The 18,118-nt window shown below is 41.3% G+C and overlaps 1 protein-coding gene across 1 annotated transcript in view; it reads left to right on the forward strand.

The window, feature by feature from the left end:
• The window catches only part of RYR3 (ryanodine receptor 3), a 373,779-nt gene that overhangs the window by 33,549 nt on the left and 322,112 nt on the right, over nt 1–18,118 (forward strand). Inside the window, exon 6 of the mRNA XM_089906254.1 lies at nt 2,723–2,830. Coding sequence (XP_089762380.1) covers nt 2,723–2,830 — 108 coding nt within the window. The remainder of the gene's footprint in view (nt 1–2,722; nt 2,831–18,118) is intronic.

The following is an 18,118-nucleotide window of genomic DNA, read 5'->3' on the forward strand; positions in this document are numbered from 1 at the left end:
GCCTCGTGTCTGGTATCCGTGGTCCTCTATCAGGATGGGGGATGGCATTGCCGGGGGAGAACTCCTATCCCTGTCCAAGCAAACCAGAACAGGAGGAAAGAGAGCTGACAGGATCACACAATCTCGTATAAGGACAGGATCTCTAGCACTTGGAGCTGTGAAGGTTTCTGTCTTAAAGAGACCGGACTAAACAGGGTTCTTGTAAAAGTGAGCGTGAATGTTGGGGTCATTCACTTGATTAGCCAAAACGCACCCTTTAAAGTACCAGCCATACCCGCAGACATTCCTGAATAGAGAAATCTCCAAATCGCATGCTCTAGTGAAGTGAAGGAGGAAGTGGACACACTCAAACCCTAGCTCTTTTTGCTTCCTATTCCGGTGACGTGAGATCAAGATAGACCAAGATGTGGCAGGAAAAAAAAACCTCTGTAAAATCTTCTGAGGTGGCATCGTCTTTTGGGAGACTGAGTCGGACTGTATATATTTGTGGCATATGGTCTTTAGGGAAATGCTTTATCATATTATTGCCTGGTACTTGTAATGATGCGATATGTACTCTAAAAACACTTCCTGATGTGAAGCCTTGCCCTGCATCACCAGCCGTCTGCTTGTTCAAGTCTCATACAAATGAGTTAATTAGCTGCAGCAGGAACAAACGTTGACAGCGAAGCAAGAAACGTAAAATAAAGGCTGTTGTCTCCTCGTGTTACATACAGTTTCTCCTTGGCTACATCATGTTCATAAAGAGAACTGGGCAATTTCCTATAACACCAGAATTCTAGGGAGTCTGGGTTTTTAGGATTTCTGACTGTAGAGATCCTAAGTAGAAAAGTATTTAAGTGGCAAAATGTAAGTCACCCGTGGGCCAGTAGCCTTCAGGATAGGATGAGCCACTCTTGGCTTAAGGGGGTCTCAGAACTTTACTAAAGGGAAAGAGTGGGCAGGTCCAACAAGTGGGACATCAGTTTATTTTTGAGGGCATTGAGGTTGGGGAAGAGGAGGAAGAAGGTACAAATACAAGCACTTGGAAATTAAAGGGAAATTAAAGATCACCAATTCCATAATCTTTATTTAAAAAATGAAAATGTTGAAAATCAGAGGGGTTATATGTGCTTTAATAGCAGGCTTGCTTTTAGCTTTTAAGTTGGAGCTCCATAGAAACAGTGTTACCTGTCTCGGAGTGTTAGACATAGCTGTGGGTGACTTCCAGCCCTCATTCCTTATTCCTGTTACTCTGATGGTGTCAATGTTCAGCCAATATAACAGAGGAAACAAAGGCTTGGTGTGCAAGGTGAATATAAGCTGTGTTCCCAAAGAAAATGATGTATCGTGGAACCGGATTGTAAACTCCTGAAGAGCATTGATTTTGTTTTGCATGTTTTTATATCTTTCTCAATACCAAGCACTGTGTTTTGCAGAAATATAAAACTTAAATCTTTGCTGATTGAAAATAGCCTAGGGCTTCCCTGGTGGCGCAGTGGTTGAGAATCCGCCTGCCAATGCAGGGGACACGGGTTCGAGCCCTGGTCCGGGAAGATCCCACATGCCGCGGAGCAACTAAGCCTGTGCGCCACACCTACTGAGCCCACGTGCCACAACTACTGAAGCCCGTGCACCTAGAGCCCATGCTCCGCAACAAGAGAAGCCACCGCAATGAGAAGCCCACGCACAGCAACAAAGAGCAGCCCCCGCTCGCCGCAACTAGAGAAAACCTGCACAGAGTAACAAAGACCCAATGCAGCCAAAAATGAATGAATGAATGAATAAATAAATAAATTTATTAAAGAAAATGGTCTAGTTGTGAAAAAAATCTGTAACGTTTTCATCAGCAGCAGGAACAGAGTTAAGTGTATGGATTTGGAGACAGAGTGTCTAGATTTGAATCCAACTCACCCAAGTGTAAGCCATGACCTTGGGCAGGTGACCTAACTTCTCTGTGCCTTAGTTTCCTCGGCTGGAAACTGAGAGATAAACAGTATGTATACATGGAGTGATTGTGAAGATTAAATGAGCCAGTATAAGCAAAGCACTTAAAACAATACCTGGCACAGAAAAGTACTCGATGAGCATTAGCTATTACTAGTCAATCTGCAGAGAAGGCTGTCTGTTATTGAGAAATGTTTGAAAATATCATGGTATTACCTGAGCATAAAATAAATTAGAATGATTGTTGTAGGGGTCATCAATTTCTTTGTTCAGAATTAAATTTATGTAGCTCTTAATCCTCTCTTTTTACACTGTGGCATCCAGATTTTCTTAACAAGTAATTGGGTTCCCTGTTTTGGTCACTATTGCCGAGTGTTTGGTCACTATTCTGGTCATGTCCTTGTACAAATTATTGTGGATGAGATCCCAGTGACTTTCTTCCTTTGGTCCCACCCAGACATCAGTGTCGATCAGCCTTCGCTCCTTCAGCAAGGCTGGATGTGTATTCTTCTCCCATGTGTGCCCCCAGCCATTACTCAAGCTGATCCTGACATTTTGGTCGCTGTTCCCTTGAGACTTAGGGCTTTTCTTCTCCTCATCCTTTAGAATCCAGCTTGAAACCCATTTTAACGTGAATAAAAAAAAAAAAAAAAAAAGCTACCTTTTGTACTCATTCATCCATCCATCGATCCAAGTGTTACTTTGATTCATAGGCTCTTTGCCCTTGAGATGTTATTGCGTGACTGATCCCCAACTGATATGAGTAGGTATCCTCATTCTGGTTTTATTTCCACAGTATGTTCCTCCAGATCTCTGCGTCTGCAATTTTGTACTGGAACAGTCCCTCTCTGTCAGAGCCCTACAGGAAATGCTTGCCAACACAGGTGAAAATGGCGGCGACGGGGTGAGTACCTGAATTATGTCCTTGGTGGGGTTTGGGACACTCCATAGCCCAGAAGTACGCAATTCAATTCATTCCTCCAGTTTTGAACTAGAAAACCTTAGTTTTCCAGTTTCCTTGAGTCAATCCTCTTATTCCTCTTACTTAGCAGCCCTAACTCTGCTTCCTTTGGGTTAACGAACTTCCACCAGAAAATAGATCATCATTAATGCTGCCTGAACAGGGCATAGGACATTGAGCCCATAATCCACTGGGAAATATGGAGAGGCTGAAAGGGCCTTGGGATGTGGGGGGTGGGTACCTGTTAGGCTGGTTGTTTTTTCTTGGGAAAGTCTCATCAGAGATTTATGACTGCCTCAGTGCAGCACAACCAGGTTACAGCATTTTGGAGAGGATTTCCTGTAGAATGCAGAATCTTTGACATGTACCCAGATTTCCACAGTTTCACTCATGATGAGCAAGTACAAAGCTTTCTTGAGTTTCTATTGTTGGTAAAATTGTCTCTAAGTCTTTAACTGAGGGATGATGGTCTCCGAAAGGTCTCCCAGGCAAGACCTTGGCTAGAGACTTCAGAGTAATGTTGACCCTTTCACTGATGACCCACATCTATTTATATACATTTATCATCAAGTATTTTAATTCTATGGCCTGTGTATCTGAAGTCTAAACACCCCTCTCCACCCCCCTTAGATACTTTATTCGACGACTATCCTTTATCTTCTGCGTTACTACCTCAGACTAACTGCTTTGCTTCCTTCTGTGCCTATCTCCCCTATCATTTTTTTTTTCACTCAACTGTCGTAATGTTCTTTCCAAAATGCAAATCTAATCACTACACTTTACCGTTTTAAAATTCTCTGTCTGCCCATTACCTTAAGAGAAATCCCAAATTCCTTAACTAGGCATAAAGGCCTTCGGGATTTGGTGAGCCCTGCTTACCTTTCCTGCCCCGTCTCTCACCCCCCAACCCCAAGCACTCAGTGATCCAACCACGTTGAATTCCCTTCACTTCCTCAAACACGACAACTCTCTTTACCCCCAATCATATGTGTCAGCTGTTTCCTCCATGTAAAACAGCTTTCTCCTCTTCTCCCTCTTCCTTTATGTAATCTTTACTTCTCCTTCAAGGAACGAGTCTAGATATTAGGTCGACCGAGAAGCCTTTGTTGACCCCCGTAAGTCTAGGATGGGTGCCCTTGCCTGAGCAACAGTCAATAACTAGTTCTTACCATTGTGTATTATAATTACAAATCTAATTTTTTGCATCTTATACTGCACATAGGTAGGAGTATTTGCAGGACCTAGCACAGTTTATTACTTGACTTGAAAGAACTCATACATCATAAAGAAGTGTCTCATTGGTGGTAGAAGAGACAATGACCGTAGACTCAAGAGAACCAATGTTTACATTTGGGTCATCTTGCAGCTCTTAATGTGATCTTACATAAGTCTTCCAATCTCTTGGCGCCATAGTGTTCTCATCTATAAAATTAGGATGTTTAATTCGTTTTCTAGGGTCCTTAACACCAATACTTGCGATTCTTTACTCTTTTGGCTTAGCATAGTATGCTTTCATCAGCCACCTGAAAAGAGCTTTTGCTTAGAGCATTAACACAGGTGAGTTTTTGTTCTTTTGATGTTCACTGAAATCTGAAATCTGTGTTCACCTCCTCCTGACACTGACCTCAGTACCCCATGCTTTCCTCCTTAGGTACATACCCTCAAACGTTTCCAGTTCAGTGGAACAGATTACTTTTTTTTTTTTTTTTTTTTTTTTGCGGTACACGGGCCTCTCACTGTTGTGACCTCTCCCGCTGCAGAGCAGAGGCTCCGGACGCACAGGCTCAGCGGCCATGGCTCACGGGCCTAGCGGCTCCGCGGCATGTGGGATCTTCCCGGACCAGGGCACGAACCCGTGTCCCCTGCATCGGCAGGTGGACTCTCAACCACTGCGCCACCAGGGAAGCCCCAGATTACTTTTTAATTGCTCCCTTTTCTTTCCAGTATACTTAACTCATGATTTACAGACACCTTTGGTGAGAGAAACCTGGTTGATGTGGAATATCACCGCTTTCAGTGTCAACCAAGATCAGCTAGACCCTGCCGATATATAACCCAGGATAGAAATTTGGAAGATAGAGAGAAGCTATGTTAACTGGAGAATTATCTTGTGTGCGTTCTCTTATCTTGTTTGTTCACAAAGTGCATTTCAAAGGACTTCTTTTTCTTTACCGTTTAGTTTGAGTAGTTCAGGGAATCCTATAGATGACAAAGTAAATTGAAAAGTTCTGTTTATAACCCTTGCTCTTCTTTGTTGCCAAGAACTTAAACAATAGTCTTAACTTGCTTTGTCTTTTGAAAAAGAATAAATAACAATTCATTTTCCAAATAGAATACTAATGCCAACTTAATAAGATTGAATTCTTAGTTTTGGAACATATGAATAAGACATACCTGAATTACCAGCCATGTTATAGCAGAAGTTTATTCCATACAGTTATATATTTCAGGGGCCATCTTTAATTTATAATATTTAAAAACCAATATGTTAAATCTTATTGGAGGAGCCATTCTCTTTGAAAAATCAAGTCCAAAATAAACTATCCATGACATTTTTAATATTAAAAAGTCATTGGATAACAACCAGCATGTTGGGTCAGACTCTGAAATTTCCCAATGTGTCGTATTGCTGTTTTGTGCCATTTTACCAAAGAAAAGAGCGTTCCAACAGTTATTTCCCATCTTGATACATTATTGCTATTATTATTAATAACTAGAGATCTTAGAGCTAGATGAAGGGATTTGAAAAGAGAGCTGGAGTACAGATAGGAGAGGGTACTCTTTTTAAATGATTTAGATTTTATTATTTGTTGGTGGCTCCACTAGTTACCTGAACAGCAGCTTCAGTTGCTATAACTGAAGTTATAGCAACTGAAGCGTTGCTATAACTGAGAGTCCTTGGAACTCTCTCACAATTCCATCTGGGCTCTCAATCTTTATTATGAGAAATAATATTTTTATATAACCTCTTGAGCCTGAATGTTTTGCTTTTCTGAAGTGATTGCTGTGCTCACTTACTATTAGTACTTAATTTGATTTGAGATGATAATATTCAGCAGGGAAGAAAAAGAAAAAGTGGAAAAATCAAGAAGGAAGTGAGTTAACACGACAGAGCATAATGATTCTCCAGGGAGCCTGGGGATGTTTGACTGGGTTCGCACCTCCTCCGCATGCCAGTCCATTCTGTTTGGAAACAGGCATTTACTGCTTTTCAACAGATATTACTTTCCCTAATGATCACGACTGCCACCAAACGGGTTGCTTTGAAGACGGTCGTTTTTCCTTCTAGGCATAAACTGGTCCTTTTGTGTCTGTTCACTGCTGCACAGCAACTGAACTTTTTTTAAAAAATGACATGGGTTATTTGTTTATTTGTTTGATGAGCGCATAGAAGCCTTTTTGCAAGGATTGACGGTTCTGCAGCAATTCCTTTGGCCGGCAAAGAAAACAGAGGTGTCCAGCTTGGTTTAACGACTGAGTTTATTATGGAAATGTCCTTAGCTACAGCCAGTAGCCTGTGGGACCCAGCTTTATGTTGAAAAGGAGAATGAATGATGAGGAGGCCCTGGGGGCAGAGAACGTCAGTGCCCCTCAGCGTCCACCGTCGCTAAACTCATCCTTGGGTCACTTTACCGCTGATGAAATGCTATCTGATGTTATTGTGGGAATATTACCAAGAGATGGATGCTTGGCACTGTGGCCAATTAAATAGCTGGAGTTTGATGTAAAATCCCTGCATACAAATATTAAGGTATTTTCACATTTTGGATTGGTAGAACCTACGGTTTGTGAGGTCCCCAACCACCTTCAGCAGGACCTGGGGCTAAAAAGGATGTCACCACCTCCCTCTGAGTCCTCAGTCCTCATCATCCTATGGCAATGACTTTGAATACAGACCTAGCGGCATTTGTAGTGAGAGAAGCTCCGTTTCTGGAGTTAGGCAGGTGTGTTTTCAGTCCAGGCTAAACTGGAGTGAGTGACCTCTGGGACAAATTGTTTCCCCTTTCTGTACTTGACTTTCCACACCTTCAAAATGCAACCTCCCTCATAGGGTTGGGTGAGAATTAAATAAGTGCTGACAGGTGCCTGTGGGTGTGGAAATGAATATTGGTTCCTCTTTTCATCTCTGGTCTACTTCCTCCTGTCACAGATCCTCAGGCATATTCAAATGCCTCAGAGGAAGGAGAGACCCACACTGTATGACCAGGTGCATGTTAAATCGGGGGCCGAATAACTACAAATGGGTTTTGACGTGAATGAACGTAATGCTTTTAAAAATGAAAGGCCTTGATTTACACAATTACCAGCTGCACTCCTGATAAGGGCTCTGGTTTTCTCTAAAAGTTGACTTAATCACTGTCAGACTTTTACTACTTAAAAAACAAGGGGCTTCCCTGGTGGCGCAGTGGTTGAGAGTCCGCCTGCCGATGCAGGGGACACGGGTTCGTGCCCCGGTCTGGGAGGATCCCACATGCCGCGGAGTGGTTGGGCCCGTGAGCCATGGCCACTGAGCCTGCGCATCCGGAGCCTGTGCTCCACAACGGGAGAGGCCACAGCAGTGAGAGGCCCGCGTACTGCAAAAAAAAAGAAAAACAAAACAAAAACAAGAAAGAGATAAAATATACGTGTAAGAAGAATTAATGTTACGGTTGTATAAGATCACTCTTGACTTTAGATTCTAAAATATCTAGAATGCAAATACACACTCAGCCTTTTAAACGTGACTGGGAAATGTGACCTGGAAAGATACTGTTTATGCAAGAACCTGTCTCACGGATAAGCTCACTGAGAGGTGGTCCTTTAATTCCCCTTATTACTTATGAGATGGTCCCGTTAACACTAAGGGGAGCCTCAGGCTCCTTTCACTTGCCCCTGTCTTTAGAATAGGGAATACTACACGCAGCACAGTTGCTAAAGAAATGCGTACGTGTGGTGGCACATTTGTCAGGCTCAGGGATGACGTGCCCATGCTTTCTGAGAAGCTAGGGGTTGCCTCCTGGCGTTGTGTGACCTTGTAAATGGCCAAGGAGGCATAATCTTACATTTTGCTTACAAAGTGTCATCATGTAAATGTTATTTAAAGTACATGTCATGAGATACTTACCTTGTAGCCAAGATCAGGACATTCATCCATCTTATAAGGTCACGGAAAATTTAGTCACAGAAAGGTGACAGCATCATTAAAAAAGAACCTGCTCAAGATGCATCTCCCCTGACATGGTTAGGTAATGAACAAATCAAAACAGATGCTGATGAGGGGAACTAGAAGCCCATTGTCTAAAGTTTGAATCCTGGCTGTGCCCAGATTTAGAGATCTTGTGCAAACTCATCCAAAATGAAGAAGGCAAAGAGGAGGCTTACCTTTTTATTCCTGGGACCCTGAGTTCCCACCATCATTTCTGTATTATAGAAGAGAAGGGACAACCCCCATCATCCAGATGTAGCCTCTCAATTTTCTGAGGATTTTGTCTTCCCTTCATCATTGTCAGAAAAGAGCCAGAATGAGAATTTATTTTGGTATGTATGTGGGGAGGAAACAAGACTGATGGAGAAAGTTTGTACACAATTCCAAATAAACCTGGTCCCCACTGACATTTTTTAAAGGAAAGAAATTATTTAATGAGTCAAATCTAACAGTGGGCATTAATTGCACCTTTAAAATAGGACATAAGATTTCCTTTGGACAGAAAGTACAAAGTCACTTCTGCATGTGTCGTATGTCAGTCCCAGGACCCGCCCATATATGCCCTAAAGCTAGGGTAGACAGGATGCATCAAAAATCACTTTATTAGGTGTTCAGGTCTGAACTTCCTTTGCACTAGTTGGTAAAAAGCCACTGCGTCAGGCTCTCCAAGTACCTCCTCATTGCTCCCACTCAGGACCTCTCCTCTCCAGTGCCACCACCTGTCGGGTTGTTCATCCTGTGGATGTTACCTGTGCCTGCTGCCTAATGGACAAGAGCCAGATACCACAGTATTAAATCCTTAACTTGTTTGACTTGATCCTACTTTTTCTTTTGAAAGGGAGAAAAATAACATTCTGATTTGGGATGCTTCCATTTCTTTTTTTGACCTTTGGCTGGTCATCCACACCTGCTACAAAAAAATAGTATTTTTGTATTAACAAAATAACCAAACCTATTTGGTGAAATTGCTCTTACATGCAAAAGCTTGGGGGGTTTATATACCAAAAACTACTCTTTAGAACCTGCCCCATGTTAGAGCTCATGGCAGCCTGTTTGGTGACAAAGCTGTCAGGTGGTTTAGTCCTAGTACTGCCACCTACTGGAAGTTTAACTGCGGGCAAATCTCTCACTGCCCTGGGCTTTGGTTTCACCATCTCTATAGGACAGACGTCAAGATGAAAAAGAACTTCCTCCTGTCTGTGATGGTTGCAATGCACCAAGTTAAAAGGGAAAAGTGTCACCATCTCACTTCCTCTGGTGTGTCCCATTGACAATAACCCATCACCAATTAGCTGTGGAAATTTTAGCCTGTTGGTATTAGCTGTTATTCTGGAGACCCCGGGTCCCATAATTTTAAGTAGATGGATAAATGCATTTATTTCCTTTCTGCCTTGGTGTGGACAAAGAGAAGTTTTTCAAACTCCATCCAAAACATCAACCCTAAATCACTAAGTGATGACAGTATAGTTTTAATTTTTTTTTTTTTGAGACATGAATCTCCTATAAATTGTCTTTTGGAAGAATATGGGATGTATTCTGCAATTTTGATGGAACTTCTTTCCTCAAAGAGCCAGATATTATTTTCAGAAATTAAACAATAATGAAAGGCCTCCAAACTAAGGTTTTTAATGTATTTTTCCACAGACCAAATTGTCATTAAACTTACGTCTCTTCTCACTTTCTTTCCCCTTCCTTACTGTTCTCGCTCACGTTAGGCTATGATTTTAGAATTTTATGCCGATATAATGGATTTTATTGTTTCTCTGATAAGCTAATACTAATGAAAACGTGTGCAAGTAACTCATACTTTACTGTTGAACCAGTCTTTCGATAACATGATATCTCATTAAAATTTGCCATCTGGAAGACCTTACTTCATGGTAAGAAAACTCCTCTTTGGTAAAAGAAAAACTCTAATTGATTGTTTGCAGTATTTCTAAGAAAAAGAAATTCCAAATTTTCTGATGTGGGTACTGACCATTTTCCTTGGGTGGTTTTTCTTGCATAAATGTAATTACAAAAAAAAAATGCTGCAGACAGATTTCAGCTACAGCATGTTGCTTGCTTGCTAGTTTCTTGATGACATCAGCACAGTACTGGAAAAGTAAAATCAAACTTTAACATCTAATGCCACTGCTTACTTCTAGCCAAAATCACAAAATATTCACCAGGTAGGAACTTCATACCCTCTGTTCCCATTGGTGTCTTTCTCTATTGTAAGTATCAGCAGATTCCTCAAATGACTTGAAAGCTTTCAGCAAGACTGACACACACTAAAATATCCATTTACTGTTTTGCTTTGGATTTTGCTAACTCAGTGACTTCTTGGAATGGGTATGTTATTCACTCCTTTACTGTACATGTACTTTGCATGGATAACTGACTCCAGCTGTATTTGTAAAGAACTGGGCTTTTCACTTGTGAGTGTTCAGGACAGTTTCCATCCTTTGTGCCTCTGCAATTTAAAAAAACACCACCTCACCACACACTTCAATCTGGTGGAATTAAAGGTGGCTGCACACTTAGGAATTTGTTGCCAAGAAGCTTGTTAAACTGCTGCTCTGAAATTACAAGGATGGCTTGCCTGTGGACTCATTTTTTTTCCTTCGAGATATTGAAAATTGTTTTGAAATTCTTTTTCCCTCTGACTATGGTCTAGATGGCCTGTGGCCATAGGGTTCAAGTTGGGGAGATGACAGAAGTGTGCAACCTCGCCTTACTCCAAGTTTCTCAGTGCTTCAGACTCGCCTAGTCTATTACGCAACTCCAGCTCTGCTCCTCCGGAAGGCTGGAATTCATAATAAAAATGGAAGAAGCTAGTTGGATATTTTCCCTTTCTCATGCAACACCCCCAAAGTCAACCAGCAGAAAAAAATCAAATGTTAATTTCAACAGTTAAGAATAACCATTAAAGTTAACTGGCTTTTTACATTTATTCATATCCTGAGTAGAAGCATTTTCAAGTAAAGAACCCACAGAATTAATTTTTAAAGCTCCAGACCCCCCCTTTCTGAATTTAGTGTTTCAGCTTGAGTGGAATGACCTTTTCTTTGGTGGAATTTTTTTTCATTCTGAAGTCAGTACCTCCTGCTTAAAATCAGTAGGCCTGTGTGATCTTGGGGATATTTAGCAAATGTGATAACTATAGCTTGGCTGCTGTTACACAAACCCTGGAATTCTTCTCATTGTTGCTATGGACATTCAAATGCTCTGTGAATATAGTCCTGTCACAATGACCTCAGTTGTCTTAGAAAGCTTGAGCGTCTTCCCCAAGGCTGGACTAAATGTAGTTTTCAGTGGTTGTATATGTTTGTGTGTGTGTGTGTGTGTGTGTGTGTGTGTTTGCGTGTGCTCTTTACATTTTAATTGTAAAAAACTTTAAACATCTTCATTAAAGTTTCTTAGAGGAGTGAGGCGGGATTGGAGTACTTAAACTTTCTCCAGTGCGTACTAATTAGGTAAATAGTTGTATTCTTATGTGAGGTGTTTGGAAGAGAAATTTTGCTGAATTTTTTTTTCAATAACTAGTTTGTGGGGGGTGGGGGCAGAGATGAATTTCAGCTGCATTTTTAGAAATTTTTTAAAGCCCTAATTGTGGGATATTTGAATTAGGGGAAATCTGTCATTTTAAGAGCCTTGCTTACCTTTTTAAAAATGAAGCACATTTGGAATTCAAGAAATCCTGGGAGAAGAGAAACCTTTCAAGTTATTTATTAGCCTTTTCCTTTGATCGTGTAATTTACTTTTAATAGCTACCAGAGTTTAAATTATATATTTGTAGGGAAAACTCAGTGAACTAGAAAAAAACTCCAGCTTATTTTCATTTCATGAAAGTTTAATGAAATTCTATTCAATTTGGAAATTCTGGTAAAGAAAAATTAACTTGGCTCCAGAGAAACCCTTATCTCAACTGGCGCTTTAATCCTCACTGGAGTAAAAACCCTGTAGCCAGTGTCCCAATGCTATGATTACTAATATCTGGTTTTACAATGGAAGGATCTGGAATGACCAAATGGCATCAAATGGAAAGAAAATAAGAACAAGATGTAGGGAATTCATGGGGTAAAAGGGCCTCCAGCTCTGTAGAGGAAGAGGAGGAAAGCTAAAGGCAGAACGCTTGTTTTTACCTGACGTCTCCTGTAACTGAGACTTAGGTTGGTACCGAGTGGGGAGGGGGGATCTGATGGGAGGGAGGGAAGTGCAGGACCAGCAGGGGCTGGGCGTTCTGGCTCGGGCCTCGCTGCTCTCTGGGCCTTGTTCTACCCCTCTGCGAGATGGGGCCTCTGAACTACATTAGTGGCTCCTGGACATCATAGGATGCTCTTCCAGGACCGGTGTCTGCCCATGAGGAAGGATCTGCAGGTCATCAGGAAAAGTAGGAAAATAAAGACAATGTATAAATTGTTTCATTAAGCAAACTTTATAAATGGAAAGTTCTGCCTTTCTCATTTTCTGTGATTATGTCCTTTTTTAAAAAATAGTTATTTTTTATACCATCTTTAAAGGTTATACTCCATTTACAGTTATTACAAAATATTGGCTATGTTCCCCATGTTGTACAATACATCCTTGTAGTCTATCCTACACCCGATAGTTTGCACCTCCCACTTTCCCCACCTTGTATCGCCCCTCCTCCCTTCAGCTGGTAAGCACTAGTTTGTTCTCAATATCTGTGAGTCTGCTGCTTCTTTGTTAGTTAGTTGTGTTTTTTAGATTCCACATATAAGTGTTATCATACAGTAGTATTTGCCTTTCTCTATCTGGCTTATTTCATTTAGCATAATGATTATGTCCTTTTTAGTATTTTATAACTGTAATAAAGTTGGTGTGTTTTCTTGTTGAAAATTATAGTGATAGTGTAAGTGACAGCTTTCTTTCTTTCTTTCTTTTATAAATGCCTTTATTGGGCAAAAAGTAAGATTGGCAACCATGGATGATCCGTTTTGGTTCTGTTGTTGAAATTGCACCAGTTCTTGAGCTTGTGAACCCCTAAGGCGTATTCTCACGTACAGCTTGTGGGCTCCATGTTCTAAGTAGCTTCAGCCAAACACCACACATGTGTTTTGGCTTATTTACAAAAAAATTTTGATTTTGTAACCCAGATAGTTGGTGCCCTTGTTGGTGGTAGTTATTCACATCTTCCTTGGTGGATAGCTCCAGGTCTTAGCTCCGTGATGAAAGGAAGAGGCCTCTGAGTTCATAGGCACCAGTTGTGCCTCTTTTGTTTTTGTTATGGAGAGATGTGGAGTCAGCAGGTTATTAAGAATCACCCGCTTCCATCTCATTAGTGATGTGCGGCTAGAGGCTGGTTCCCTGCCCCATTTCTCTGCTGCTCCTCTGCTTTTATAAGGTGGAGGGCGGTGGGCAGGAGAGGCAGGATGTTGTCGTTAAGCATGAATTCGGAGCTGTGCCTGTGTCAGTGTGGCCAGCACCATGCAGGCTTCTGCTGAAGAACAGCCTTTGGGGATTTGCTTGAGGAAGTGTTTCCTCTTCCTGACTCCCCTGAGTCCTGCTCTCTGGTTGGTGCTGGGCCCAGTGATGGAAACTCATGGCATGACCACTCCTGAAAACACCTGTTTGCATGTCTTTTGTGAGGTATTAGAAAGGTAAGTTGAATTCATCCCTTTTTTTTAGCTATGTGTATATCTTTTAATAGTTGTCCCTTTTCTGAAGTTTATGACTTGGTATTAGAAATCTTCAGAATTACTGCTGGAGTACAAAAATCTCTAGATTTTATCTTATTAGTGGATACCAGTAACTGAATTGTAATTCTTGAGACACCTTTAGTCAGGCAATCAGAGAGTGCTATCCATGGTGCTGATTCTCTAAGTTAACGCAGTACGTTGTGTGTTCAGTTCAGGACACAGCTCCAGGGGCCAGAGGACCTGGCATTTTGCCCCAATAGTTTGTAGGACTGTTTCCCCATGTTACAACCATGACAACTTTACCTTATCTCCTGCCCTCATGGGGATTTTCCCACATCAGCTTGCTAAAGGGACTGTTGGCGAACTCTGATCCAATTTTAGGATTTACACAAATTTTGGAAAAAAATGACCTGATGTAATGCAATATCTCAAATTCACATTCTTTCTCTCAGCCTTTAACAGGGTCCAATAACATGTTTCTATACCAATTTCATCCAGAGATTTCCAATAATGGGGAAAATGGAGGGTGTATATTTAGCAAGATGCTAGCATTTCAGAACCTCTTGCTCCACTCAGGGTTGTAAACTTTGTGGTGGATTCAACTCCCTCTTCTACTCCCATATTGCGCCCAGGCAGGCCTCAGCCCCGGGTGATGCTAAGGGCCTGGGAGAGGTCTGAGCTGCAGGAGCCACACTTCTCTGACCCCAGGCGATTGACCTGGGTCGCCAAGAGAATGAGCAACTGCTGTTTCCCAGTTCTTTGTTCCCTCTGGGCAGCCACTTTGGTGTGTAGGGCAACAGGGATATACAAATCCATGCTCTATTAGCTATGCTGATTTCAGTCAACGTCAGTGGGAGAAACAATAGGACTGCGGTATTCCTGGGCTCTCTCAAGAATGCAGTCTCGGCTACTGTGAACAGCTATAGATGCAGATGAATTACTAGACAGTGATAAGTTACCAGGAATTTTTTAGCTGCTCTGGTTCAAGACAGTCTGTCTGGTCCTCTGACTTTCCCTCTCCCTGCAGACTCTTTAGATAACATATTTACTTCTTCAGGTTTCTGAAGATCATTCACAGTCAGCAGTGATCGCTCCGAGTATAAAGAGCAGAAATCAATTGCAGTATTCTTTTTGTTGTTGTTTAATCGCGATATAATTGGTATACAACACTGGTCTACAGCACAACAACTTGGCATACACACATTGTAAAATGACTACCGTGATAAGTTTAGGTGATATCCATCACCTCATATACATAATTACAAAACATTGTTTTTCCTTGTGAATTTACTCTTGTAGCAACTTTCAAACATACCATACGGTAGTGTTACCTAAGGTCATCATGTTGTACATGAGATCCCCAGGGCATATTTATCTTATAAGTGAAGTTTGTACTTTTAACCACCTTCACCCAATTCCTCTACTGCCCATTCCTTGCCTTGGTAACCAGAAATCTGATATCATTTTCTATTAGTTTGGGTTGTTGTTTTTTTTTTTTTTTTTGCGGTACGCGGGCCTCTCACTGTCGTGGCCTCTCCTGTTGTGGAGCACAGGCTCCAGACGCGCAGGCTCGGCGGCCATGGCTCACGGGCCTAGCCGCTCTGCGGCATGTGGGATCTTCCCGGACCGGGGCACGAACCCGTTTCCCCTGCATTGGCAGGCAGACTCTCAACCACTGTGCCACCAGGGAAGCCCCTGAGTTTGGGATTTTTTAGAGTCCACATATAAGTAGATTATACAGTATTCATCTGACTTATTTCACTTAGCATAATGCCCTCAAGATCCATCGATGTTGTTGCAACTGGCAGGATTTCCTTCTTTTTATGACTGAATAGTCTTCCATTGTACCACATTTTCATTACCCATTCATCTGTTGATGGACACTTAGTTTGCTTCCATATCTTCACTATTGTAAATGATGCTGCACTGAACATGGAGGGTGTAGACATCTCTTTGACATAGTCATTTCATTTCCTTCAGATAAATACCCAGTAGTGGAATTGTTGGATCATATGGCAGTTCTACTTTAAATTTTTTGAGGAACCTCCGTGCCGTTTTCCACAGTGGCTACACTAATTTACATTCCCACCAGCTGTGCACGAGGGTTCTCTTTTCTCTGCATCCTTGCCGACCCTTGCTATCTCTTGTCTTTTTGATAATAACCATTCTAACAAGCACGAGGTGATATATCATTTCCCTAATGAGTACTGATGTTGAGCGCCTTTTCATATACTTGGCCTTTGTGTGTCTCCTTTGGAAAAATGTCACTTCACATCCTTTGCCCATGTTTTAATTGAATTATTTGGAGTTTTTTGCTATTGAGTTGTCTGAGTGCTTCATGTATTTTGGATATTAACCTCTTATCAGATATATGACTTTCAGATATTTTCTTCCATTTCCATTTTGTTGATTGTTTGCTGTGCAGAAGTTTTTATGTTTGATGTAGCCCCACTTGTTTATGTTTAATTTTGTTGCATTTGCTTTGGGTGTCATATCCAAAAAATCATTGCCAAGACGTATGTCGAGGAGTTTTTTCCTCTACATTTCTTACCAGGAGTTTTATGGTTTCAGGTCATACGGTCAAGTTTTTAATCCATTTTGAGTTAATTTTCGAGTGGTGTAAGATCATTCTTTTACATGTGAATATCCAGTTTTCCCAGAACCAGTTATTGAGAAGACTGTCTTTTCTCCACAGAGTATTCTTGGCTCCCTTGTCAAGTATTAGTTGATGATATATGCATGAGTTTACTTCTGGGCTCTTAATTCTGTTCCATTGGCCTCTGTGTCTGTTTTTTTATGCCAGTACCATAAAGGTATGATTATTGTATCTTTGTAATACAGTTTGGTTCCATACAAATTTCAATATTTTTTTTTCTATGTCTATGAAAAATGCCATTGGAATCTTGATTGGGAATGTATTGAATCTATGGATGGCTTTGGGTAGTATGGACATTTCAACAATATCAATTCTTCTAATCCACGAACACAGGACATCTTTCCGTTTATTTGTGTCTTTTTCACTTTCATCAATGTCTTGTATTTTTCAGTGTAAAAATCTTTTACCTCCTTGGATAAATTTATTCCTAAGGATTTTATTTTTCTTGATGTTATTGTAGATGGGATCATTTTCTTTATTTCTTTTTCAGCTAATTCATTGTTTGCAGTGTTCTTTTCTGTACCAGATCATCACATTGTATTATATTAACCATCACATCACAACCCCACTGGGAAATGATTGATTGATTTTTCTCCAGCCATTGAAGGAGGCAAACATGAGCACAACTGAGATTTAGTTTTGCTTATGTTGGCATAAGTGTTTTCAAATTGTAACCCATACTTGGTGTTTCTGAGCCAGCCACTCCCCTCCTCTTCTCATCGATAGCAGGGGCCATTTTAATGTGCCTTTCTTCCCTTGCCCCCAAAGATTTGCTGTGGTTTCTTGCAGCTCTAGTTGGTGTTACTGTCAGTCCCAGTTGGTTATCCTCTCAATGTCAGTGTGATGAATTTACTCCCTGCACAATGGCGAGAAAATAGATCAGATAGTGCTTCCTCTACCCAAGTCCTGCCTTCCATTCACAGATCAGCAGAGGAGACATTTTTTTCAAAAAAAAAAACGCTGAAGTTTTTCTCTTTGACAGAACTAGTGGGTAGCAAGAACACTTAGATTTAAGCTAGGCTTTTGAAAGCAGCCATGTGAATAGCACTGCCCAAGTGTTAGATGATTCAGAACAACTCTAAGAGACCTTACAGATGCAGGGAAAAAAAGTGGAATGTTCTAAGTGAGAATGCAGAAGGGCACTCTTAATGGCTGGGGACACAGCAACCTGAGTGAGGACAGAAGACTGGAAATGACTGATTGGGGAGGGGGTGACCAAGTAGTGAGAGATGAAGAGTAAAAGTTCCTCCCCCCTAATCTGTTCTGCTTTTTGCCCTCAACTTCATCTCTTCCCAGGCCTTATGAAGTCCAGATTGGTGGGAGAGGGAAGGCCAGATTGCAGGTGACACAGAACAGGAAGGGCCTAGCTGGTCTTGGACACCAAGAAGATGGGTGTAGAGATCTAGAGGTCATTGTGGTGGGCCTGGAACTCTTTTTCTACCAAGTTTGAATTGTCTAGAGCCCTCACCACACAGGTTTTACGGTAGAAATTTGTATCTTTCCACCTGTCACATACATGGCAGTAGAGCTAAGAGACAGGGAGTTATAGTTGAACACTAGTCCTAGAGCTATCAAGGGCAAGGGGGAACAACCATGTTTATTCTTTGCTTTCGTAGGATTCTGGAGAAATGCTAAAAGGAAAATCAGCCACTGGTCCAGAATGATGCTTCTGAGAATGGGGAAATATGGGGCTGGCCAAAAAGTTAGCTCGGGTTCTTTGTCCCATCTTATGGAAAAACCTGAAT

Source organism: Delphinapterus leucas, chromosome 2, assembly GCF_059928025.1.
Source record: "Delphinapterus leucas isolate spDelLeu-1000000601 "Yukka" chromosome 2, BTC_Dleu_Yukka2, whole genome shotgun sequence".
Classification (NCBI taxonomy): Eukaryota; Metazoa; Chordata; class Mammalia; order Artiodactyla; family Monodontidae; genus Delphinapterus; species Delphinapterus leucas.